The 27388-nt window shown below is 34.6% G+C and overlaps 2 protein-coding genes across 2 annotated transcripts; one reads left to right on the top strand and one right to left on the bottom strand.

Moving 5' to 3' along the window:
- Positions 1–1433: 1433 nt before the first annotated feature.
- On the bottom strand, positions 1434–13888 carry LOTGIDRAFT_230203 (hypothetical protein; the record flags this gene model as incomplete). The annotated part of the gene is made up of 22 exons (XM_009047124.1): positions 1434–1598; positions 1895–2039; positions 2428–2506; positions 2928–3045; positions 3410–3479; positions 4668–4816; positions 5299–5437; positions 5863–5956; positions 6299–6423; positions 6816–7043; positions 7277–7442; positions 7982–8033; positions 8552–8612; positions 9386–9444; positions 9941–10008; positions 10353–10448; positions 10667–10721; positions 11256–11320; positions 12078–12148; positions 12737–12787; positions 13148–13409; positions 13864–13888. The coding sequence occupies 22 exons, from the start codon at positions 13886–13888 to the stop codon at positions 1434–1436; spliced, it is 2343 nt and encodes a 780-aa protein (XP_009045372.1).
- A 4294-nt stretch (positions 13889–18182) lies between these two features.
- Positions 18183–19466, top strand: LOTGIDRAFT_230202 (hypothetical protein). Its single transcript, XM_009047123.1, has one exon. It carries the CDS (start codon positions 18217–18219, stop codon positions 18685–18687), a length of 471 nt encoding a protein of 156 aa, XP_009045371.1. The 5' UTR covers positions 18183–18216; the 3' UTR covers positions 18688–19466.
- The last annotated feature ends 7922 nt before the right edge of the window (positions 19467–27388 follow it).

The raw sequence follows: 27388 nt of genomic DNA, 5'->3' as shown, positions 1-27388 counted from the left end.
GATTCTTTAACTGGTTTTAGCGAATTTCCATCTAAAACGTTAGTGTACCGCTAAGTGTTTAAGTTCGTACCAGGACATGTGCCTGTGGTTCACTAAGAACGTCTTTTGCACTTTAAAATTTAATCGTTTGAAAATGACACGGCTGTGAACAAATAGTGCCCTAACTATACTTCATGGTAAATGAAATCTATTCATTCAATCAATATAATTTTCATAATAAAAAGCAAAACATAAGAAATTTCTGATGAAAAATGTGCAATTTTGATGAAACGGAAGTATACGTTTTATTTAACTTCAAGACTGAAGAGCAATTAACGGGACATAATCTAAACTATATTTCCAGACTTCAGACCACTATTATGTCGTTCTAGGACGACTCCATATTCTGTACATGTTAAGAGCCTGATTTTCAGCAAGGCCCTTGCCCTATATATATATACTTAAAAATGGCCACTTTTTGGGTCTCGATTGGTAAACACAATTGTTTATTGTATTTATTTTATTATATATATATATATATATGAACAGAACATTCGATTGGTTCAGTTCTGCTTTATGAAAATAGAATGTTGCACAATCATGTATATATATATATATCTTTTAAAACAATGGCAACGGGAAGGGGAGAGGGAAGGGCAACGGGAAGGGGAGAGGAAAGGGCAACGGAAGGGGAGAAGGGTGATTGTGCAACATTCTATTTGCATGTTAAAGCAGAACTGAACCAATCGAATGTTCTGTTCAGTCTACAGCTTTTTTTCTTTGCCTTTTGGAGAGTTCATATACGAACTGTTTAAAGTCAATAATAAATCAGCATCAACACCTTTTGTCCTTCAAAGCGAACGACACAATAAAACTGCACAATGTTAACTTGTTCCAGAGAACACAAGGCAGCAATTCAGCATGTCTAAAAATTAAAATTCCATTAAAAATGACAATTCCTTTAATCTTACTATGCCTTTAGTCCAACAGGCTTGCTGGTATTAAGTTTTTACTTTCGCTTCTTTCAACCAGCAAAAACATAGGATCACTGTAGCACTTTTTAATTTATTAAAATGACTTCCATCTTCATCCAATTTGACTGTTGCTTTAAACTCACAACGAGACACTTTTAAAATATCATCAAACATGTCTGGTAAGTACAGCTTTCTCAGATCAATCCTGATCAAGGGTTTCCACTTCAAATATTATTTTTTCCTCAGAAATCCTTGATCTTCAATAAAAGATAACAGACAAAAACAGCCAGATTAACAGTCTAGAGATTTAGTCAGACATGACTGGCAAATATAGCCTCATCAGTAGCTCTAGTGAAATATGACTGGTAAAAATAGCCAAATCAATATATCTAGAGCTGTAGTCGGACACGACTGGTAAATACAGCTAAATCAACAGCCTAGAGCTCTAGTCAGACATGACTGGTTCATGCAGCCAATTCATCAGCTGCTATGAGACTTGACTTGTGCAGCCTCAGATTCCAATTTCAAAGCATCTTTTTGGGTCCTTTTCATTTTAATAATATTGTTTATTTTGATGGCATCTTCAAACATCACTGCTAGAGGTTTTAATAACAATGATAGATAGGGATAATCACACGGTCGAACCTGAAATACAGTAAGATTAATCTGTTAGAATAGTTTAAAGCTTACTTGTTTGGGGCTGGGGGATTAGTGGTGGGCTGAAATCCTTACCACCATTATGGACAATGTCAATTTTTGGAAGTGGAGGGGGGGGGAGGGGGTTTGAAGGATTAGGGAGATCTTTAATTTCAATAAATGGGAAGGGGGTAACCTGACTCTTAAACTGTCCCTTATCAAGGGTTCTGACTGGGAGAGGCATATACCCTCAAGACACACCAAGCTATCTCCTGCAACTTTTGTCTGACGAAACAAATACTTACCGTCATATGATCAAAAGCTATGGAAACATTGGAAGTATGTATATTGGTAAAATTTGGCACTTTTTTAAATCTTTGACTGAAATGGGTCAATATGATCTGCTTGGCTTTCATCTTCTGTCCAATTTCTATAGCTTGTGTTGTTGTACTAGAAAATATGAACATTATCATTGCCAAGATCAAATAAAATGTTTGTGTTTTGGAGAATCAAAAGTTTTTCACTTTTATTCAGATTTTCCCAAGTGCAGTGATCATGACACCTCCACAGACTTGCTGCATTTTGACCGTTGTCCCCCCCAATGAGTCAGTCTGCCCCCTATATTTACCCCTAGTCTTGGAAGGCTGGTCCGTTGATCATTGGCAAAACCTCTTGACAATGATATTTACCTGGGTAGACTGGTATAATGAGAATGACTGAACTAAATCAAATGATGCATGTAAAGTTTCCAAAGAGGATAGAGATCTTCCTATGAATGAATATAAATGAAACAAAATATGTTGAATCAGATTTATACAGATAGAGAGGATTAAAATACCTGTGCATTTTAAATTTAGCCTCTTTCTCCATTCCTTCATCAAATGTTGCTTCATGAATCAAAATATCACAATCTTTTCCTAAAAACAAAACATTAAAGGAATCATGAAAGGTTTTCTAAACTTTTTATTGTGTATTGGGGACACTGATATCATCTATTTGTGCCAATCAAATTTTCAATTAGACGTCTCTGGTTCTTACAATTCCACTAAACAAAGTGTTTGATGTCATCGCTAATCTGAAGGGCCTTATGTGATAATGAATATTTTGCGATGTCATTACTATGGAGAATCTTTAAAATGGATGCTGCATTGACAAATCTAAAAACCAATTTTAAAAAAAAGAAAAAAAGGAACATTTTAGGTTCATGAGGATCCTGTCAAAAAATGGGTCCTTGACCAAACCTTATCTCATGATCTTATACAACGAATCCTCACACAAAATACTTATAATAAGCAATGTGTACTCTGATTAAAACCAATATAATTAATAAATAATTACCATGGCGAACTAAGTTATTACAAGGCATTGTATCTCCAGAATATACCAATTTAAAACCATTATATTTTAAACACAGTCCTTTAGCTCCTAGACAATGATTCACATCAACTGGGTTAAACTGAAATTAGACATTTTCTTCTATACAAAACCTTATAGACCTTATTCATACTCAGCCATATTGAATCCATAACAAGACTCATAAAACAAACAATAAAAAGGTAATGTTGTGTCACTGCAGTAAAATCGCCACCTTGATGTCTTTGAAGCCTAAAAATATAGCTCAGACTTCTACTTCTACTTACATACAATTTTATTGTTTCTTTAATGAATAAACAGTGCAGTATTGGCAACGGCCTTCCCCTTAGGCCTGTGAAAGGTCTTATTTTGAAGCCCTCTAAATGTTTATTGAAAACTTTTGACAGAACCTGTTCAGAACCCTCCAATCAAACCCCCAAAGAAATAATAAAAAACTTGCCACTTACATCATCAAGGTTGAGAAGTTTTGCAATATTCAGTTTATCTTCTAATTTCAGTCTTTGTAAGGGAAAAAACCTACAATAAGAAATAGAAAACAGAACATGAAACATGTTATTTCAATGGTCTACATAGTATGTTGTATTTTAACAGTGCTATTTCTATATCGCTCTACAATTGATGTATTGAGCACTATTTTAACAGTGGCATTTCTATATCGCTCTACAATTGATGTATTGAGCACTATTTTAACAGTGGTATTTCTATATCGCTCTACAATTGATGTATTGAGCACTATTTTAACAGTGGTATTTCTATATCACTCTACAATTGATGTATTAAGCACTATTTTAACAGTAGTATTTTTATATCACTCTACAACTGATTATTGGGCACTATTTTAACAGTGGTATTTCTATATCACTCTACAATTGATGTATTGAGTACTATTTTAAGTGATATTTCTATATTGCTCTACAATTGATGTATTGAGCACTATTTTAACAGTGGTATTTCTAAATCACTCTATAATTGATGTATTGAGTACTATTTTAACAGTAGTATTTCTATATCGCTCTACAATTGATGTATGGAGCACTATTTTAAGTGATATTTCTATATTGCTCTACAATTGATGTATTGAGTACTATTTTAACAGTGGTATTTTTATATCACTCTACAATTGATGTATTGAGCACTATTTTAACAGTGGTATTTCTATATCGCTCTACAATTGATGTATTGAACACTATTTTAACAGTGGTATTTCTATATTACTCTACAATTGATGTATTGAGCACTATTTTAACAGTGGTATTTCTATATCGCTCTACAATTGATGTATTGAGCACTATTTTAACATTGGTATTTCTATATTACTCTACAATTGATGTATTGAACACTATTTTAACAGTGGTATTTCTATATCGCTCTACAATTGATGTATTGAACACTATTTTAACAGTGGTATTTCTATATTACTCTACAATTGATGTATTGAGCACTATTTTAACAGTGGTATTTCTATATCGCTCTACAATTGATGTATTGAGCACTATTTTAACATTGGTATTTCTATATTACTCTACAATTGATGTATTGAGCACTATTTTAACAGTGGTATTTCTATATTACTCTACAATTGATGTATTGAGCACTATTTTAACATTGGTATTTCTATATTACTCTACAATTGATGTATTGGGCAGTATTTTAACAGTGGTATTTCTATTTTAGACCTTTAAAATAAACCTGAGGAAAACTCACTTTATAGCTGCAGAAACTGGATAAATTCTCCCATCAATATAATTTATCCACCTCTTCATCGATGATGGAGCAGCTACGATTAAACGAGGGATGTCTTTCTTTTCTTTTCCAAACGCATCTAGCCTAGCCTGTATAATACCACAAAGGCCCTGAAAAGAAGCCAAACAAAAAAATATCATTTATAAGGGGAAACACAATTGAAAACATCTCAGTTTTTGAAAGCGCAAATTTTTAGCATTTTGACATTTTACTCAGTTACCAAGGTTATAGCCCTCTCACAATGGACTGCGACCATTTGCGATCTTACAGCGTCCAAGAATGTTCTGGGTTGTTGGAAAACGAGAAGACAATGCGAGTTTGAGTTTCACTCAAACTGCTACATATGCAACCATATTGCATTCCAAAGGCATGTTTCTAATAACCTCAATAGGCTTCGGGTGCATTTCACTTTTAATGTGTTCATGGAGAACGCTCGTCTTAAGACATTCTTGTTTCTATGACGTTCTCAACGGTAATTATTGACACTGTATCAGCTCAGTAAGGACGCCTATCTGGAGTGACAGGGCCATTAGCGAGCAAGTTTTTAACCAAATGAGCCACAAACAACAAAACAGAATTAAAGCTAACTTACTAAATGATGATCAGCATGCATATGTGATATAAATACACCATTAAGAGTACGTAATATAGAGTCTGTTTTTTCACCATAATGATCATATAACTGACTTATAGTAGCTTCACCACAGTCTAACATTATACTCTTACTGTCACTGTACAATATAAAATAAAATTAAATGTTACATACTACTATAATGGTGCAGACAAGAAAACAGTTCCAACTTGTTTTCTTGTACATTATGTTGATTCCATAAATCCCACATTTAACATACAGAACTAATCAATTGAACAGCCCCTTTGAAAGAGTATCCTTAATATTATTACAATTTTACAATGATAAACAAATATTTCCACTACAAAAAATATTCTTCCCCCATCCCCGCCACCTTGCACAAGCCACGGATTGTTCAAACTATACTTACTCTTACTCATTTCATCTGATGACGAAATGTGTAAATTATGTTGAAACGTTATGAACTTTGTTATTAAAGAAGTGTGTTATACCATAATATATTCCCTTGTGTTTTTTGTTATATCTACTCTCCACTTCTAAATGTCTTTCAAATCTTATACTTACTCTAAACGTAACAGAATTCCACTAAAATTTCTGAACTTTGATGATGTTGAGGCTCCAGTACCTAAAAATACAATCTCTGGATACACTCGATCATCTGGAATCAAAATAACAGACCTTAATTACCATGTTGCAGAATATAATTTTAGGTATGTGCACTTTACATCAATGATACCAATTTCATAAATCCTGCCTTACCAAGATGGCTTTCAATTAAGAGAGTTCTGAACTAGTTCTGTCTGTTCCAATTCTTACAGGTCACAATGGGACATGTCCATGTGATTGAAAACCTACACAATAGACTGATGTGACTGTATTTGCATATCTGATAAAGACTGTGGCCTCACACACCAATTGTGAATGGAAGGACAGACAGATGGGGCGAAATAACGCAGGCGTATAAAAACTAGCAAACAAGAAAACATAATAGAGACCATACCTTTAGGAATCTCTGATTTTAATTTAGCGACCTCTTGTTTAAAATTATCTATTGCTTCAGTAATTTCAGGATTTCTTGTTATTTCACTCTGGAAATCTTCAAGGTTTGGCTGAGTTATTAACTCTCTAAAAATAAATAGACTAGATATAAATGATGAACATCTTAGATTAGATTTTAGATTGAACAGTACTTCTCAAACTCAGTGAGATCATTTCTCTCCGTAAGAGTTTGTCCAAATCTATTCTTCCCTAAAATAAATCAGTCAATTTGATCTGTTTATGTGTATAATTTCAACCAGTGATTGTTTTCTATAAAGCTGTGGCTATAAAACATAAATGTTCATACAAAAAAATTTGTGCATATAAAAAAACTATAAATATATGAAAAATAAATAAGTGGGGAGCTGACAGTCAATTCACTTCCAAAAGCACAAACAGAGGCACACATTGCCAACAGACAAAGAAAGAAAGAGAAATGGTGGGCATATAAAACTAAGAAAAATGTAAAAATACAATACCTTGATAATTGTGTATATGGTTTATAATGATACTTCAAGTTATTTTCCCCTGTAATAATATTACTAGTCATATCAGGTAGAGTCGAGGTGGGCGTGGTCAATGCTGGTAACAAGGGGAATAACTCAGGATGGAGTAAATTGAGGTGGCTTTGTATTTTTGAGCCCTCATCATCCATGACGTTACTGAACGTATCTTCAAATATCATATGTTTAACATTCGCTCCAAAACTGTAAAATAAAACAACCAAAAACATGAAAATGAAATATTCTGAATAAATGTACATTCAGAAAGAGATCCAAAATCAGTATTTTACAGTTGGGCAAGTTATATGTTAAAGGGAAAACTTGTGGATGAGTGACCTTTTAACAAGTACCTGAGAGAAAATCTGACTTTGATATTTAACTGATTATGAATTCGATAATCAATGCTAGATGACTTAAAAAAATAATATTCAAATTACCTGTTGATCCATTGTTGATATTCAGGTAATTTTACTATATGTTCTGGAGTTAGGTGAATAATTAAATCAACTGTCATTTCTACTGGTGTATTTTCATCTGTGTTTTGATATTTTTTCAATCCTTCGTTATTAATCAATGGAGTTAAAAACCCAGAGTGAGAACATTCTACAACTATATTTAATAAATAAAATTTACTTCCCTCTGTTCAGTACCTAATTGGGCAATTTGAAAACTAAATGCTAATTAAAACTTGCAAACTAACTGTTTGATAACGTCACTAATCGCAAAATATGCTTGTATCCCATAAGGCCTTCGCAATTAGTGACGTCATGAAACACTTAGTTTTAGTTGAATTGCAGGAACCACGGACGTCTGACTGAAAATTGGAATGGTGCAATTGATGCTATCAGTGTCCCTGACACATAAAAAATTTAGAAAACCTATTTACAATCCCTTTTTAAATAAGGGAACAGTTTATGGTATAGTATATATAACTCCTTAGGAATACATAATCAAATCAACCGTCATTTCCACTGGGGTATTTTCATCTGTGTTTTGATATTTTTATTAATAATTAGGAATAGTATACCATAATATAGTGTTCTATAGTTTAAATTGAATTTCTTGGTCCTTTTTCACAATTGTGACATTCACAGGGGTACTCACAAATAGAATGATTAAGACTTTCTAAAATGGTAACTTACTGATAAATGAAGGAGATTGAACAAGTGGCTTTAAAATATCTTCAGAATTAATCTAGATTCAATAGAAAATAAAATATCTTCAGAATTAATCTGGTTTCAATAGAAAATAAAATATTAAGAATTAATCTAGATGCAAAAGAAAATAAAATATCATCAGAATTAATCTAGATTTAATAGAAAATAAAATATCTTCAGAATTAATCTAGATTTAATGAATAGTAAATATAATATATTTAATACATTATATAACTTTGATTATGGATGTTAAATTTTTTAATACATTTCACAAATTTAACTTTAAAAGAAAAGAAGCTGGTCTGGTCTGGCTTTAGTCACACCACTTTAACGTATGCCATGGCGCTTTTATGACAAGACTATAGTCAGCAACAAATATCTATGACAAAGACCATTTGCGTGCTCGCACCATTTAAAAGACCATGTTTTATATAGTCTAAACTTACTTCCTTATGAATTTGGCAGTCCTTTGATGGCAAAAAAAGTCAGCCACAGAAAAACCACAAAAAACATCTAGATCTATATCTAACTGAGAGTAAAGTATTATAAACTTACCACTCTTCCGTCTTCTAATGTTACTGATTCACCAGTTTTGACCAAATTTAAACATGGACCTCTAAAAATTTGAAAATATTGAAATGACAATGTCTTACAGTGAGGAATGAGGGAAATCTTCAAAAATGAAGAATCAATTTGTATACTTTTTTAATCAGTTCTTAGACTGTTCAAAGTTTGGAAGGGACCAGTGGCAGCACCAGCCTTCCGAGACCGGGGGTACAAATAGGGGGCAGACTGACTCAATGGGGGGAAAACTGCTGAGGCTGAATTCAAAATTTTGTGTCATAGTCACAAGCCTCTCATAGAATGTCTTAGAGATTTTTCTCAAGAAAATTTTAGAAGAAATGAATAGATTTTGTGCATTCTGACACGTATTTTGGAGAAAAAAGGTAGACATTTAGATTTGTTGAAAATAAAGTAGGGGTACAATTGGGGGTGCAAACCACTTTTCCCATTGGAAGGGACAAGATTGCCATCCATTCACAATCTGATCAAATTTTTCAGTTATGTTAATCAGTAATACTCTTCACAGATCATCTTTGAAATTTGAAGCGTGTGTCCAGAATTATCTGTGTTTGAAAGTTAAAATGATTTTTAGTACTTTTGAAGACTATTTACATGTATTCAAAACCCAAACAACCCCCTGAAAAAAACAGACCTGTCAGCCCTCTAACATTCAAGTAACTAAACTTGAATATTCAAGTCATTTGATTGGTTAATCATTTAAACTGATTATAAAATTAATTGCACTAACCAATCAGATTTCTTTATTTCTGAAAATACTTGAATTTATGTATTTTATTAAAATGCAAAATTTTATAAAATACTTACGGAGCAATATCCAATTCGATGCATTTCTGAATATCTATTCTCCTTATCGAGGGTTTAGGCTAAAACAAGCAATAAAAGAGGAAAGTTAAGTGTTTTCGCACGGCAAAAAGACAGTTTTTTATTTGTGTGCATTTAGACTGACATAAAAGTTAAGCCAGCTTAGGTATTACCTTAGAAGATATCTGAAAATTACGGTTCCAATATCATTACTTACTGGTATGCGCATTATGACAAAAATGATAATGGTGGAAGCTGGTCTAGTCGAATGTGCATGCATAGACATGACATTTCTGGTTCTATTTTTAGTAGCGTACAGACAGCCAAACTCTACTGGCTTAACTGTTCAAAGGGAATGGGGAGGAATCGTCAGACGGGAAGGAAATGGGAAGCAAGGTGATATAAGACCTTTAATTGATGTCATTCACCCCAGACTTACAGAAAATTGTGAACGGACATTCGACTCAAGGCTTACATAGAACTATTTCGATATATGAATTATAATTTTATGAGAAAAGTAAGTGAGTAAGTGTGAATTATCTATGAGAGAATACTTACTGTACAGATATAGGCTACGGAAACCTCAACAGGTAGACTGTCTAACTTGGGTTTTTTACTGGCAAACGCTGAAATATTTACATAAATTGAAAAAGATGGTGACATCATATAGATGAATAGCCTATGTCACAACACTAAACTTTCGATCAACAAGGAGAAAATGGGATTAAAACTGGTCTCACTTTCATTCCGTTTTCTTAGCTCTTTTTTCTAATATAACCACTTCAGTGGCTGAAATGTCAAAACTTAGCCCTTTACCCCACATCGCGATGCGTATCGTATCGTAACTCTTGTATTGCGATATGTATCATATCATGACTGGCAATACCCAGCACTAATTTGATAACAATGATCAGGTATAGTTATTGAATCATGCACATCTTGGAGTGTAATTCACCAGTATAGCTCATACCTGCTTCATCAGTCTTTTCTTTTTTACGAAAGAATGGTACGTATTGAAACTTGAAGTTATTGTCTTCGTAATTTCCTTCAGTAAGCAATCTCTTTTCTACAAAAAACATAGAGCAAAGACTTAAATTAACTCTACAAGGTTTTAAGGAACCTGCTAGCAATACTTGGCCAAACTTATTGGAAACAGATCATCATAATCGGCATAATTATTTTCAAATTTACCTCATAAAAAATTTTGAAATGAAATCAATGATAAAATGTTTTCAGAAACAAGGTTCAAGTCCCATTGGATTGTAACCATGACAACTGACTTACCTAATTTTGTCCCATCTGACTGTCCTAAATGTTTACACATACTGGATATACCCTCCTACAATATAGATGAGACTGACCTTAATAGCTTACATTGAAAAATTTATTCAAAAGACTATCTGTCCAAGCCTTCGAGTGCAGAGATAAAAATTTAATTATATTACAGCAACGACTCAGGGATCCCAGTAAGGGAATAAAACATCACAGTCTAATCAACATTAGACCAAACTTTCGTTCCGTATTTTATTAACTTCTACTTTTAATATAGCCACTTAGGGTCTATAGACAGCCCTCTTGAACATTCATCTGGTTGATGACACTACCAGTCAATCAAATTCTCCCAAATGAACAAGAGGTGTAGTATTAGACACTGAATGCAAGTTTTGTTTGCATCACAAAATCCCAGCGTAGGAGTTGGAGAGGAATTTGATTGATTTGTGTAGACAAACAAAATTATTAGTGGTGTTTTTATTTAAAATAGAAAATACTACAGGCCAGAAAATAGACAAATTCCTCTAAAAGGAGGAAGACTAGGATCACTGGGAATGATGCTTTCAATAAGTGATATTGTTTTAGTGAGTTTGTGTCTTACCACATTAGGGGGTCCATGAAGAGTTATTTTGGGTACACCTATGTTTTCTAACATAAATAATAAACCTGTAATAAAAAATAAATACATAAATTACAAATATTACCTCACAATTATTTTATGCAAAAGAAATGAATGGAGTTCCTACTTTTCTGCACCTAATTGAGCTAATGAAGACAGACGCCATGCAGTGTGCAATGAGGGAAATTTTGCCAGGACGGTGGCATTTGCCTCCTCTTTTTTCGATTTCCAACTATCAGTGGATCTTTAAAGTGCACAACCTGGGCCTTGGTTTATTGTTCCATCCGAGTGACTTAAAGCTTTTTCCATGTAAGCCCCTCCAACCTACATCACTGATAGGGGGAAACCCCGTTTGAAAATCTGATTGTACAAACGAGAGATGACCATAGCCAGGCAGATATGCACCAATCCCCAGACACTGTCTCCACGTTAGCTCTACTTCAACTTGCATTACTGAATACTGAACACAAGGAGGAACCTTGTATACCAAACTATTATACCTTGACTGCAATAGCCACATTTCTTGTATCATGAAAGTTTATAGATGCAGCAATTTGATTGGATTGTAAGTTGGTGAATACAGCCAACCAAAGTCCTTGACAGGAAGTCTGCAAACAAAAGGCCCATGTTTACAGTCTTTCTATTGATGACTCTGGTTGTATTCTCTGGAATATGATCCAATCAAATCGCTACATTCCCTTATACAAGGAAGGTGGTTATTACAGTCATATCAAGGTATAAGACGAATATGGATCAACAATGTTGACAGATTTTTGACCTGTGCCAAACTCAATATAAGCATACCTATTAATCCACCAATGTTACTCCAACTATTACTGGTCAGAAAAAGATGTTCTATCTTGGCAATCTTCAATCTGAAACATATTAAGAAGACAGCCTGAAACTAACTAGCAGTTTTGAGTCAATTTCTATAAAAAGAATGTATAGCTACCAAACCCCTCTTCCAATAGACCTTGATCACGCCTCATTTTTTAGCCACTGAAAGCGAGGTTCATAACCCAAATTACATCATCCATTGTAAAGAAGGTGACATCATATGAATCAATAGTCTATGTAACATCACTAAACACCTAATACACCTAAGAAAATTGGCTTAAAACTTCCTTTTCTCAGAAATGGGTGAATGATCTTAAATAGCTTAATATTTTAATATGATTAGTTTTGAATAACTTGGACTGGAGGCTTTAAAGACGTCAAGATGGCGATTTTACTACAGTGACACCATGTTACCTTTGTTTGTTTGCGTTATGAGGTTCGATCAGGATTCAATATGGCCGATGTGTGAATAAAGGTCTATTGCCAATTCACACTGAACAAGTACAATAAGTGTCTTCAAAATAAAAAATTGTCTGGTTAAGTTTAAAATTTCCAATTTTTAAGTGAATTTACATCGAATAATCCTGAAAATATAAATACTGACAATGAATAATTTCCTAACTTACTTGTCTACCATGAAAAATCTTTGAATTCCTTCACCACAGTTAAAAAGATACCTAAAATATAAGAAAATCAAATGAAAGTTACAGACTTGAAAAATCAATTAATCTAAAGATTTCTATGAAAAGTCAAGGCCACATGAAAACAATTGCCAAATTGGTGAAACACACCTGTCTTAACTGGCCCACTATCCGTTGCCAGTGTAGTATTAACTGGACAAACAGAATAAGGGGTCTATAACACCTTGGCCTAGTTTGACAAATCTACTAATTATTTAAAGGGACAGGTCCTTAGTACCTATTCCTACTTTGAGATATTTATGAAGAAATTATACCAAGACTATTAGCATATTTTCAAGATTAAAATCAACCCCCCAAAATGGCACAACTGTTCCTTTAACAGCAAATAAACTGTACCTTGTAGATGTTGTGTTGATGACTACAGCTCTCGAAAACCCCTTGCTACCCTTCCCCACAATATGTACATCAATAGAGTCAGATGCTTTTTGAGATATTATGTCATCTGTCTGTGAAATTTTCTGGTCTTCTTTAACTTTACTTGATTTTGTTTTCTTTTTCTGTTCACCATACCATGTTTCACTGGGTATTACTTTACCACTCTTAAGGGAGTAAGTTCTTGTTTGTATCTTATGAAATTTGCAGAGGACAAACGATTCACCTGGTTTGAAAATGACATGGCTGTTAAGAACGCGTGCTCTAACTACGATTTTTTGCAAAAATAATCTACTCATTTAAAATTCAAACTCTATATTATTCATAATATAAAATATTTCTAATAAAAAACGTGCAAATTTGATGAAACGGAAGTATACGTTTTACTTGACTCCTTTCACACAAGAGTGGCTAAAGGGACATAATCAAACTATCATTAATAGGCTACAGACAACGTTAAGTTCTTGGGCTTATCATATCACGTGAAATTGAATTCCCCGAAAGCATAAGAATTGAAATGATTGGAATTGTACGTCTTAAGTTCCCAACCCTACTGTTCTAACAAAGAATGACACCACGTGCACCGAGGGAAATATCAGTGGCATAAACTTCCACATTAAGTTCTCTGCAATGACATGTCTCTGTTCATTATACCTGTAAGCTTACGCTTGTTCACTAACCTGACGTTCCAAGTTTTAACCCCATCATGGGTCTGACTTTTCAACCATGCCCCTCCCCTTTCTTGTCGGTTATGCAGATTGGAGGGGCTGAAATTGAAGCAAAAGCCGGGTCCCGTGTGCCACACACTGAAGATCACTCAACAGTGGGCAATCGAAAATTTGTAGGCTCATGGCGCCTGTCTTAGAAAAACTTGCCTTCATTGCACACTGCATGCTGTCGTCCAATCTCATTAACCCAAACAGGTGCAGAAAAGTAGGAGGTAAAACTCCATTTCATATCTTTCCGACTGGTGAGAGCTATAACTGATCGTCTACCTAATACGGCGTAGATAATATGTTTTTAATGTAGACTGTAGGGTTTGCAATGTCGGGGAAGATAAATTGTCTAATGTCCTCTGCTAATAATAAATCTATACGGAAGGATATTTTCTAATCTCGCAGGTCTCTTTATCGATTTTGGCATTAATTCCAGTTCATTAACCACCTTCTGTTAAAATAGATTTTTTTTACTGAATCTTGTAGTCATACACGTAAATAGGTCTCGATCACAACTTAGAAAAGAAACAATTTTTTACAAGAATTACATCTTAAAGTTCAGAGATATCCTGACTTCTGGCTGGTCCTTGGCCAAACCTCTTGGTATTGATATTTCCCAGATTATCTGTACCAATTTGCAACTGGATTGACTGGAATAATGAGGAAAGAAGAATCATTCAAGACTAAATTTGAGCCTATGCTCCACTTTATGCTGTCGTGCATTTCGGGTCATAAGAAAATTACCAAGAGAGCCGGGGCTAATACGTGTATTTGAGGGCTTCTATAATTTTTTCAGGTTTACTTAATACGTAACGCATTTCCATTTGAACATATCGACCTTAACATTATTGAACCTGCGCCAGTGCCTTCTGTTCTGCCTTTCAATCATCTTAACTCTTTTAATTAGTGAATACTGCTTTAACCCAGTGCCAGTGCCTTCTGTTCTGTTCTGCCTTTCAACCACTCTAATCTCTACAGTTAGTGAATACTGCTTTAAACCTGCGACAGTGCCTTCTGTTCTGTTCTACCTTTCAACCACTCTAATCTCTACAATTAGTGAATACTGCTTTAACCCTGCGCCAGTACCTTCTGTTCTGTTCTACCTTTCAACCACTCAAACCTCCAATCATCAATGGAATTATCTCGAAGCCACAACATCGATTTCCTTTCATTTCTTTTAAGACTCTTTCTAACTTTTATCGAAGCTAAATACAGCAGTTAAACTTGATGTTATTGATTTTATGAAACATAATTGGCATTCAAACGTTTTGAAACGTTCTCGAGGGTATTTGTCTTGTTTTAATCCTGATATTGAGGTATTGGAAATCCTGTTTTAAAACTGTTAGTGTTGTGAATTGATATACCGAAAATTTCTGAAGCAACTCATTTTATTTTTTTTATTTTTGCCTGCGTGACTTGATACAGCTTCATCTTATATTGTCAAGTTGGCTACAAAAATCTGAGACCCCGTGTGCTACAGGCTGTACATGTTAAAAAATAGAGAAAAGATGACTAATGCCGTTTTCCTGACAAATTTTACGGAAAATAGTAGAATCGAATCGTGTCGGCACCGTATCCGGACTCGTACCCCACGTGTTCATTTCATCTTTTTTCAACTCTATGGATATTCCTGCATTGTACACCGCATGGAACATCGTACCTCGTGTATTCGCGGCTTTCATAAAAACTTCAAAGTAAGAATTTCTGAACACACAAGATATAAATCATACCTAGGTTTATCTGAAGTTAAAATGCAGCTTGTGTTATCAAGATTCTATAGAATGTATATTGATTTTCTTAACGCAATCAGTTGTAATTTTCCACTAGATCATTTAAATCTGTGAAATTTTACGAGGATATTTCGTATAGAAAACTTTCCTTATTTTTTTGTTTAAATTGTAGGAGCCTATACAAGACCACCCTCTCCCCAAAATGGCATTAGCTCAGGTTAGTGGCGGCATCAGAAATTTGCTTTGGAAGGGGCCATTGCCAAATTAATTTCGAATTATTCTAAGGGAGATCAGGAGGGGGCGCGGGGCAAAATTCCTTTTATACTAGGGCCTTTGTAGCTGCCACTGGTTCAAGTCATAGTTACAGGAATTTAAAAAAAAAAAAAACAATTCACAAGAATCCATCATTCAAGCCAAAGATTTGTATGGGGTAGATATACACGTACCCACATACAAACACTAGCCCACGTCACTGTTTACAGTGGGAGATTTTTATTAGCTCAGCATGATCAATAATTAATCATGATATATATCAGTTCAATGTTAATCTAATCTCTTACAAATTAATCAAACTTGGCTTAACTCGATTTATTTCTTTGATTATTAGACTTTAGCCTCAAAACGTTCAAAACGTATTTTGACGAGGTATAATGTATCTTTAAAGGGATTGTAAAGAGGTTTTCTAAATTCTCTCTATGTGAGTCGGTGACACTTATAGCATCAACTTGCACCATTCCAATGTACAACCACTCGTCTGTGTAGTTCTTGCAATTCAACAAAAAATAAGTGTTTGAAGCGCAAAATATGCTTGTAATCAGCGGCGGAGCCCAAGGGGCAGTTGCCCCCCCCCTCCCCCCCCCACCTCTCTTAGCCCTGAAAGCATGTTCTTCGGGCAAAAATCTCATAACTAGGTTAGAATCTCAGATATTCACCTCCCCTCTCGGACGTAAACCTGGTTCCGCCACTGCTTTTAAAACATAATGCCCTTGGCAATTAGCGACGTCATCAAGCACTTGGTTTTAGTGAAATTGCATGAACCACACAGACGTCTGATTGAAAATTCGAATGATGCAAATTGATGCTATCAGTGTCCCTGATACACATAACAAATTTAGAAAAATCCTTTAATAACAATGTTTTGTCCTGTGTTTAGTCTGTATTCATCAGGTAAGAAATATCGCCCAATATCTGGAATAACCATCAATCGTAAACGTGACTTACATTATTTGATCCTGTGTCTGATAAGGATCGACTAGACAGAAACTCATTCAGAATTCTAAATCACAGTTTCTGTTACAGTTTAACCTGACCCTGAAACTTTACATATTTCTTTCAACAAGTCGCTTGCTTTCTCGTGGGATATTTCAAGATTTTTGTTAAATATTTAATAACTACCAACTATGATACGCCTATAAAGAACAACCAATTCAACAATCTTCATACATTCCTCCAATAAAATTGTGGATTTCTAATTCTTTCAGTCTATATTACATATTTTCAATAGTACCATAAATTCTCTTTATAATTGAACTTGTGGAGGGGACCATGCTTTCTCATGAGATTTTTATCAGTTATCAAAAATTCGCCCCTCAAGAATCGTTATTCATTTCTTTAAATGAATTGTTGGTTTCTGAGCGTTTTGACCAAAACTGATAGTATCATTTCGTAATACGTCTTGAACAGAGAGTCGTTCAATAAAGAACTCAATAGTGACTCAAAGTGAAAAGTGGGTATTGATTTAAATTAAGGTTGAGGCTTGATGATAAAACTCAATTTTTGTATCTGTTAAATTTTCAAAAAGGATCATTAAAGATAAAATAAAATACCCCTTAGATACAGTTTAGCAAGAACAAACCAATTTTAATCCATTATATCAAGATAATTCATTAAATAGACCGATTTATGCATGCTGTTTGATTATTTGATGGATACCAGGCAGATATGATCTGACAGTAATGCTAGAGTAATATGACGAAACCGGACATAGGTCAAACCGCAAATAGAGAGAGAAAATAACACAGGGATTGAGAGGTGATGTCCAAAAATGGTCAAAAGCTGATAGATACAATAGATACGACTCTTTTAAGACATCTGATATGGTAGTCCGAAACCCAGTTAACCTGGCTTGCCTCTGAAAGATGTTATAGAACGATTAGAGGTCAATCTTTAGTCGATTGGGACGTCTGGTATTGTAGTCCGAAACTAATTAGCTAGCCTCTGAGAGATGTTATAGAATGGTTAGAGGTAGCATCTATCATCCAGTCCCATTTTGTATACGTCGTGGACAAGAGAAGTCTGGGTGTCAGTGACTAGGCTAGAAGTCCTACGTTAGTAGATTAAGGTCAGGTTTCGGACATCTGGTTCGGCTGGTAAAGACTGATAGATAAACAGTTAGGTAATATCGATTAGTTGATATGATAATATACAGATTATTACATCTTTAACTACCAGGGTATCTCTGGCTTCAATTAACCCCATGTTGGCACGGCATCGGGATGATACGACATCAGGATTATAAAGGTTCGAATCCGCCTCCATCAGTCAGTGTTCTCTCAACATTCGAACTGACAACAACTACAGTACAATCATGTCTTCCCTCTCTAAAGACACCGTTGAAGATATCAGAGAAGTTTTCGATCTTTTTGATTTCTGGGATGGCCGAGACGGTGACGTCGATGCATTCAAAACCGGCGACATGTTGAGATGTCTCGGCTACAACCCGACTGAAACCTTCGTCAAGAAAAATGGTGGTACCAAAGCTATGGGTGAGAAGGCTTACAAATTAGAAGAATTTTTACCTATCTACGAAAGTGCCACTACACTCAAAGATACTGGCACCTTCGCAGACTTCAAAGAAGCTTTCAAAACCTTTGATCGTGAAGGTCAAGGTTTCATCTCGTCTGCTGAGATGAGACAAGTTTTGGTTTCCCTTGGCGACAGAATGACTGATGCTGAAGTCGACGAAATTCTGAAATTTACTGACACAAGAGAGGATTTGGAAGGAAACATCAAATACGAAGAATTCATCCAAAAAATCATGGATGGTCCTACTAACTAATTCCGGAAATTCAGAAAAACACGACAACAAAAAATGAAGATTTATGGAAATACAGTAATCTGATTGGTGAATAGAACTACATGTGACATTCGATTTCAGTGATTGGCCAATCAGATTTTATGAAATGTAGCAACCTGGTTGGTCAATAATTAAATACTTGAATTTAGTTTTTAACCAATCAGATTCTAGGAAATACAATATCTGATTGGTTATTTCAACAATTCAAGTAATTGACCAATCCGATGATCGGGACACTGAAATCAACTTAAAGCGACTTTAACGTGAAATTTGACCCCCAAAAAATAATATGGAAATATGCTGAACCTACCATTACACCCAAGCTAAGATTAGGTGAAAATGCTACCAAGAAGATTATATAGAGCGATACAACATGCCAGGAGCCAGGAAGTAATAAGAAATCTTTATTTTGTGATACAAATGCTATCTCTTCAGGTTAAGCTCCAGACCATACTACTACATGGAAATGTGTGATACCATACGTAGTATCGTATTACTAAGTTCCAGTCACAAGATTTTTAAGCCAATATCGATTGAAAACAAAGACATACCAATAATGCATCAGTTTAAATTGAAATCCAGAGACGAGAAATGAAAGAGACAGTTCAGTGAAAAAACATTTAAATTCAATTTAAAGTCGTGCAATGTCGTTGATAGAAACGAATCAAACTAACTAGACTATTTCCTCGACTTGATTTTGATTTTAACTTATTGTTAATTTATTTCTCTAATTAACTTAATAAATATTTATTCCATTTTCAACTAAGTGTTTCCTATTTTTACAAACCTATAGCGACAGCTCTTTGGACTATACAGAGAATTAAGGAATAACATAAAGCATGTTTCCAAGGAGATCAGCGTTGTCAAAGGATGAGGTAAACTGGTCTGCCATTCCATCTAAAGCCTCGCAGTGAAGCGATAAGCGAACACACCAGTCACCAGGGGGGGTCCAGATTACAGATTAGGTTTACTTTACTCGCACAATCCCTTCAAATATACCTCAAACTAGAGGTTAGTCTGCCTTCATCTTTCTTCTCCCGGGTGTATATTGTACGTCTTGTCGACAAGGAAATATCGTGTGTAACCAAGGCCAACAATCTTATTTGCCTCCCGATGTCTGTGGTTCCTGTTATCCCAGGAAAACCTAAAAGGATAATAGAAGCCTAACATCCATTTAAATCAAATGGTTATAGGCGTCACACACAAAGATTAAAAACCTCGGTTGTATCCCTTCAAAGAAGGCTTTGATTGGTTGAATATAGCGTCATTAGAACAGGACTGTGGACGAAAAATATTCAACCAGCGCTCTGCTGTATGTTTTACGGAAACTTCCGAAGATTGCCGAATGGAGAAATATATGAGAAAACTAGAAATGTAATGTAATTTTAATAACATTATCCCAAACCTGTCAGTATTATCTCACAGAATGTCTGGGATCAGAAAAAATGTTTCTATAGTCTGATAAGCCAGGAATTTACAGACAAACCTCAAAACAAATTTATTATACAGTCTTAAACATATAGGGAGAACAGCTCGACTTCTTACACAATTCTATAGCAGGCCCCTAGAGGGGGGTGGGGAGGTTATGGTCGGAATAAAGTGTACCTGTGAAAATTCCCACCTTAGACATTACAGGTGGGAATAGACGATGTACGGTGTCCGGTGCGGTGTACGGTGCGGGATTATCGATACAGTAGAATATAATAGAAGCGAATCGTGTCCACATCGTGTCCGGACCCGTAACACGTGTGTTCACTTCTTTTATTTTCTACTATAACGATCATCCCGCACCGTACACCGCAACGGACATCGTCTATTCCTACCTAAGCATCTTCATTCACAGTGTCAAGCTATAACGAACTTCGTTGCGTATATCTTGACTTTAATATCAACAATTTTAGTGTCAAAGAAGTTTGTGCGGCGATTTTATTAGATTGTACACCAGAAAATGCAGCCAATCGGAGCACTCGACAGAAAGGATGTAAACAATATAGCTTTGAGTTCACAGATTTTCTGCCAAGGCTCTGATTTGGCTGTATTCGCAATCCAATCAAATCAAATAGCACCAGTTTCAAACATCCCTGATACAAGAAAGGTGACTATTGCAGTCAAGGTAAAAGTAACGGCGCTTGACAATGTGAAGATGAGGCAATATAGTCTTAAAAAAGCAATGTGCCCAATCCTTCTAATTTAGAAGAATGTTCAATATTAGGTCAACGACTGTTGAAATGATGTTCTATATTAATCAGTAGATCTCGGTTAGCCATGTTCCCCAGAGACAGCGTTATTCTCCTCATCTCATATCATCTTTCCCTGTTAGAGATAACCTCATTTCTACCATAACTCTCTGAAGAGGATGCCGAGGCGACCGATCTATATACCACATAAATTTTATCAACCTGGTGGACTGAAAGGGATGTCGAGTTGACACACCTGTAAACCAAATTTTACCATCACCATTTGGACAAAGTTGCACCATCTAATTGGCTATATAAATGTCATACATTGTCAAAGCTTAATAAAAAGTCAAAGTTAGACATACTGTGATAATAGATTCCATGTAACGACCCTGATAACACATATTTTTGTGGCAATTACATCCATTGGCTTTTCTATAGATGAGATTGTCATGCCGCACCCTCCCCCCTCCACCACTCTTTGTAGAGAAAGCGTCTGCTTTGGGTATTTGGTACTCGTCGACCTGTGAAGCAGCAAATCCCCCAAGAAATAGACACCATACTTTAATCTCGTTATAAGATAACCTATTATTAAAAACCTGTATTGAGTCTTACAATTAGATTAATCCAATTTCCCCAACAGCGCTACAAAAAGAACATAAAAGGCAAGAATATCGCAGAGTTCTATGGCTTCCATTATTGGTTTTTATATCATTAACAGTAGAGTGGGTGTCCTTGACTCATACAAACCTAGTCCGAAACCAGCTCAAGCTTTGGATGCTCGTCTAAGAATGATTGGTTAGACAACAACCCACAGATACAAAAAATCTTCAAAAATGATCGAAGAAGGCACAGATAAAGCTATTAGAGCATGTCGCTCTTCCCTTTAAAGAAGAAAATGAACAGAAGAAGAATTTTTACAGAAGAAGAACTCTACGAAGTATCAAAACACAGAAGAAGAAACAGAAGAAGTACATTTCTATTTACTCAAAGTCAGGAATATGGTTTTTGATCACTAAAAACCGAGGCCATCGTGGTTGAGTAGGAATGAATTCTAACTCACTTCTTATAACTAAAGCATGGAATCGATTTCGAGTTTCGGACTTCAAGAAACCGCGGAGCATAGACTGATCAATGGGGTGATTAATAAGGGGAGATAATTAACTAAACGATCATTGAACCTGGTTAGAATGAGAGTAAATTATCCTACTTGTTAATGAAGTTATCATCATGATAAATTGCAGGTTATTTATTGTCATATCTATTCGTTTGTAGCCTTGGTATCTGGCTTTCTTGTGACTCGCCCTGGCATACTTCTCACTGGTTTAAAGAGACAGATTCGCCATACGTTTTTTCAAGCATATCTTTTTCTTTGAAACATAATTTTACTACCTAAGGTAAAAGGCAATAGTGTTCCCAGGCCATAGCTCACCGTCGAGAATAAAAGGTATGATTGTATAATGTAAGGTATGATTGTATAATGTAAGGTATGATTGTATACTATAAAGTATAATTGTATAATATAAGGTATGATTGTATAATATAAGGTATGATTGTATAATATAAGGTATGATTGTATAATGTAAGGTATGATTGTGTAATATAAGGTATGATTGTATAATATAAGGTATGATTGTATAATATAAAGTATAATTGTATAATATAAGGTATGATTGTATAATATAAAGTATAATTGTATAATATAAGGTATGATTGTATAATATAAGGTATGATTGTATAATATAAGGTATGATTGTATAATATAAGGTATGATTGTATAATATAAGGTATGATTGTGTAACATGAGGTATGATTGTATACTATAAAGTATTATTGTATGATATAAAGTATGATTGTATAATGTAAGGTATGATTGTGTAATATAAAGTATAATTGTATAATATAAGGTATGATTGTGTAATATAAGGTATGATTGTATACTATAAAGTATGATTGTATAATATAAGATATGATTGTGTAATATAAAGTATAATTGTATAATATAAGGTATGATTGTATAATATAAGGTATGATTGTGTAATATAAGGTATGATTGTATAATATAAGGTATGATTGTATAATATAAGGTATGATTGTGTAATATAAAGTATAATTGTATAATATAAGGTATGATTGTATAATATAAAGTATGATTGTATAATATAAGGTATGATTGTATACTATAAAGTATGATTGTATAATATAAGATATGATTGTGTAATATAAAGTATAATTGTATAATATAAGGTATGATTGTGTAATATAAAGTATAATTGTATAATATAAGGTATGATTGTGTAATATAAGGTATGATTGTATACTATGAGGTATGATTGTATAATATAAAGTATGATTGTGTAATATAAGGTATGGTTGTATAATATGAGGTATGATTGTATAATATAAAGTATGATTGTATAATATAAGGTATAATTGTATAATATGAGGTATGATTGTATACTATGAGGTATGATTGTATAATATAAAGTATGATTGTATAATATAAGGTATGATTGTATAATATAAAGTATAATTGTATAATATAAGGTATGATTGTATAATATAAGGTATGATTGTATACTATAAAGTATGATTGTATAATATAAGGTATGATTGTATAATATAAGGTATGATTTGTATAATATAAGGTATGATTGTATACTATAAGGTATGATTGTATACTATAAGGTATAAGGTATGATTTGTATAATATAAGGTATGATTGTATAAGGTAAAAAATGTTTGATTGAATTAGGATGTCGGGGAGGGAAATTATCCTCTTTATCTTCAATAATCATTATATTACATTGTCTGTCTCAAACATTATCAAACATTAGTGTCTATTAAATATATAATATTCACGTAGGCTAGGTCTTATTATCGCTTAGAGATATTTCGTATTTAGTCTCTGTTTCGTAGCAAACGGGATAGACGGACTTCGTAATTACAATTTTTTGTCTAACTGAAATATTGATTGAAAACACCAAAGTAATGCACACATTGTCAAGATCTCTTAAGAAAATTTTCAAAGAAATGTAAATACTTCGTAACTGAACATAATTTCTCGGTCCTGTTCGCGAAGTCAGAGCAGAAATATCTTTGTGGGGAATCTCATCTCAAAACCAGCTGTCCTGATGAGGAATTTATATCCAAAACGCTTGTCAGCATCACAGTAAGAGCTGAAGAAGTTAAGACAGATTTTAAAAAGTTTAAAAAATACTTATTTCACTGTTCGTGTTTACTGATAATATAATATACGCGGTATCGATTTATTGATCTAATTTCTACTTTCTTCCGCAGTTTCCAATACATGTATCTCTCTTTCTTTCAACACGGAAGTTACTGAAATCAGTTTCTAGAAGCTCCCTTCTTATGATCTTTTCTGGTGAATTGTTTTTGGTTAAACGTTGCCTCACATGGATTTTTATTTTTAGCTCAGTCGATCGACGCAGCTCAGTTTTCCGTCTTTATCGTTGGAAATTATCAATAAAACGTTACTTGCAGGTTACTTGGTTGTCTCTTGGTTGTCTCTTTGGATGTCTCAGATCGCTACAAAACGAAAATCGCTGTTTAGTTTTTAGCTCCTGCTGTCACCCGTTATGTGTTGTTGGTAATTGATATCGACAATAGGGTGTTAGAGGCTAAATACCCATTCCGTGATGCGAGCTTTCAATTTTGTTTAGTGATAACAGAATCCTGTCGCTGGTCGAATGTAATACATTGTTCACCAACGTTTTTTGTGGTCTCATAAGGGATTTGACGTTATAACCAAATAACTACTCGAAGTTTTTCGCTTTTCTCGTGGTAGCTGACTGTGAAATATCATAGTTTGGAGTATAATCTAAACCGACGGCAGGAAATCTCATCTCACTACTTTCTGTTCAGTTCGCACTCCAAACATGTAAAATGTGAAATTTTTAAACTTTCTGATTACAAACGGATCATTTTTAATCGAATATTAAAGTGTTTTACAGGATATATTTGAGAATAAAAGAAATTTCTGCAAAGATTCCGGTAAGTAAAGTCTATTTTTGTCTTTTTGAATGGTACAATATGTTTCTAAACTTGGTTGTCCTGACGAGCAATTTGTGTCAAAAACGGTCATTGACAGCATTAGATGATTTTCTGCGATTAACAAGATATTTTGTAAAAGAAATGAATAAAATATAAAACCTCAGAAACAGAATACAAATCATACTTTACAAACGCAGTCTAAATTTCATTTCTATTTAAGACTTTAATAAATCTCGTCCTTAACTTACACTTCCGATACTATCATATATTTCTACCGTGTTTCACTTTAGCAGGTACATTTCTTATTAGGGACCGAGATAAATAAATGCTCGTGACATGTGATTGAAAAACTGCCAATCAACACGTTTGCAACTAGCCATATTTACGTTTTGTTTTGTAAAAAAAAATCACACGCATGAAACTCGTGAACAATATGAGTATGGACGACCCATTCTTATGAAAATGTATCGTTTTAATTGGTTGAAATTCACCTCTGCATATGGAGCTATTTGTATGAAGTGAAACACGGTCCAATGTTTTTATCCGTACCTTTTACAATAGGTTTGACTGGAAAATGTTAATATAAATAGAAAGATGGGTGACATTAACTACAATTAAAGGGATTGTAAAGAGATTTTCTTAACTTTGTATGTGTATCGTAAACACTGATAGCATCGACTTGCACCATTCCAATTTTCAATCAGACATCTGTGGTTCCCGCAGTTCCACTTAAACTAAAGTTTTATGACGTCACTAATCGATAAGAGCCTTATTTGATAAAGCATGTTTTGCGATTAGTGACGTCATCAAACAATTAGTTTTAGTGGAATTGCAGGAACCACAGACGTCTAATTGAAAATTGGAATGGTGCAAATGGATTCTATCAGTATCCCCGATACACATGGATTTTTTATAAACCTCTTTACAATCCCTTGAAGTAACGTTACCAAACTAAAACAGTAAAAGTCTCTCTGAGCATAACAATTGAAGAACTCTGTCTTCAGCCTCGCACCTCTGTGTTCAACAATGGGCTTCTTGGCAACAAGCAGTTGATTCAGTTGAATCAGTGCTTTAGCATTTAGTATATTAACTATTAAGTCAGTTTGCCCATGATCCAATAGGCTGGCGTCGTTCGCTACTGAAATCAGTCAGTGTTTTTATCGAGTTTCTTTCATCTGATTGTTAATTGATACTCGACTAATTTACTCTTCTCACGGCAGCGTTTATTCCAGGAAGTGACTATTGTTACCACAGCCCATCTTCACAATGCCTTATACCTTGACTGCAATAGCCACATTTCGTGTATTACAGAATGTAGTTATTCGATTGTACGCCAGCAAATGCAGCCAATCGGAGCTCTCGACAGACAGACTGTGAACATTTTGTCATATTGCATACAGACTTTCTGTAAAGAATTCTGATTGGCTGTGATCGCTGCAGTTCGTCATAAAAAAAAAGTGGCTACTTCTTAATAAGCATATCAAAGGTTACAATTCGTCTGACTAGTTCCTACGTGTTCTTCTTGAAAGGATATTATGATGTTATATGGTTTATGTTAGTTTAAACCGAGACCCTGTGTGCTGCCCTGGCTTCATTTCCCTCATTGCACACTGCATGATATTGCCTAATCAGATGCGTTCCGAAAGCATTTAATAAATCAAGCTGCCTCCTCTCTCTTCTTTTGATTTGCTGGTACGATACATGATATATATATATATATATATCAATGTGTCCTCCTGTTGGATTAGGAAGTTTGTCAATTCTGGTCTAACTGTATCAAAGGATGCAAGTAATCCGACTCGAAAATTTTTGATAATACCTGCCTCCTCTCAGTTCTTTTGATATAATAGATGTTACGATACGTGATATGTTTATTAATATGATTAACGTTGTAATTTGTTAATCAGCCTAGTAACAAATCAAGTAACCAATCAACAATTACTGTCAAGACTGTTTCACGCTGATAAGAAGATTGTATATTTTACACTGAATTAAACAGCTAGTTAGACAAATTGTATGGGTTGCTACTGGTAAATTAGTTTGATAGGTCTATGGAAAGGGGGGTACCGTGGGGGAACAGGGGCTAGGTGAGGATGGGGTGGCTTTGAGGGCCTCCCTTACCCCCTAGTATATTTTACAATGAATTAAACAGCTAGTTAGACGAATTATATAGGTTGCTTCTAGTAAATTAGACTGATAGGCCTATGGAAAGGGGGATAAGGGGGCAGCGGCTAGAACAGGGTGGGGTGGCCTTCCTCACCCCCTAGTATATTTTATTCTGAATTAAACAGCTAGTTAGACAAATTATATAGGTTGCTTCAAGTCAGTTAGCTTGTATTTCTACAAGGAGGGTGAGATACTGGGGCGTGGCAGTGTGGGAAGGGTCTAAAAGGGGGGAAGGGGGGGGGGGGATGGAGTTGGGGCTTCTTCCCAAGAAGGGAAACGTAGAAATCACTAGGCAGGTACTCGGTAGTTGTTTTTTCCTGGACTGG

Source organism: Lottia gigantea (genome assembly GCF_000327385.1).
Source record: "Lottia gigantea unplaced genomic scaffold LOTGIsca_11, whole genome shotgun sequence".
In the NCBI taxonomy this organism is placed as follows: Eukaryota; Metazoa; Mollusca; class Gastropoda; family Lottiidae; genus Lottia; species Lottia gigantea.
Note: the sequence above shows the minus strand (reverse complement) of the source record. Positions and strands in the feature narration are given on the sequence as shown.

Bases quoted from the DNA above. Each gene is read 5' to 3' on its own strand.
- LOTGIDRAFT_230202 (XM_009047123.1), top strand. From the start codon at position 18,217: ATGTCTTCCCTCTCTAAAGACACCGTTGAAGATATCAGAGAAGTTTTC.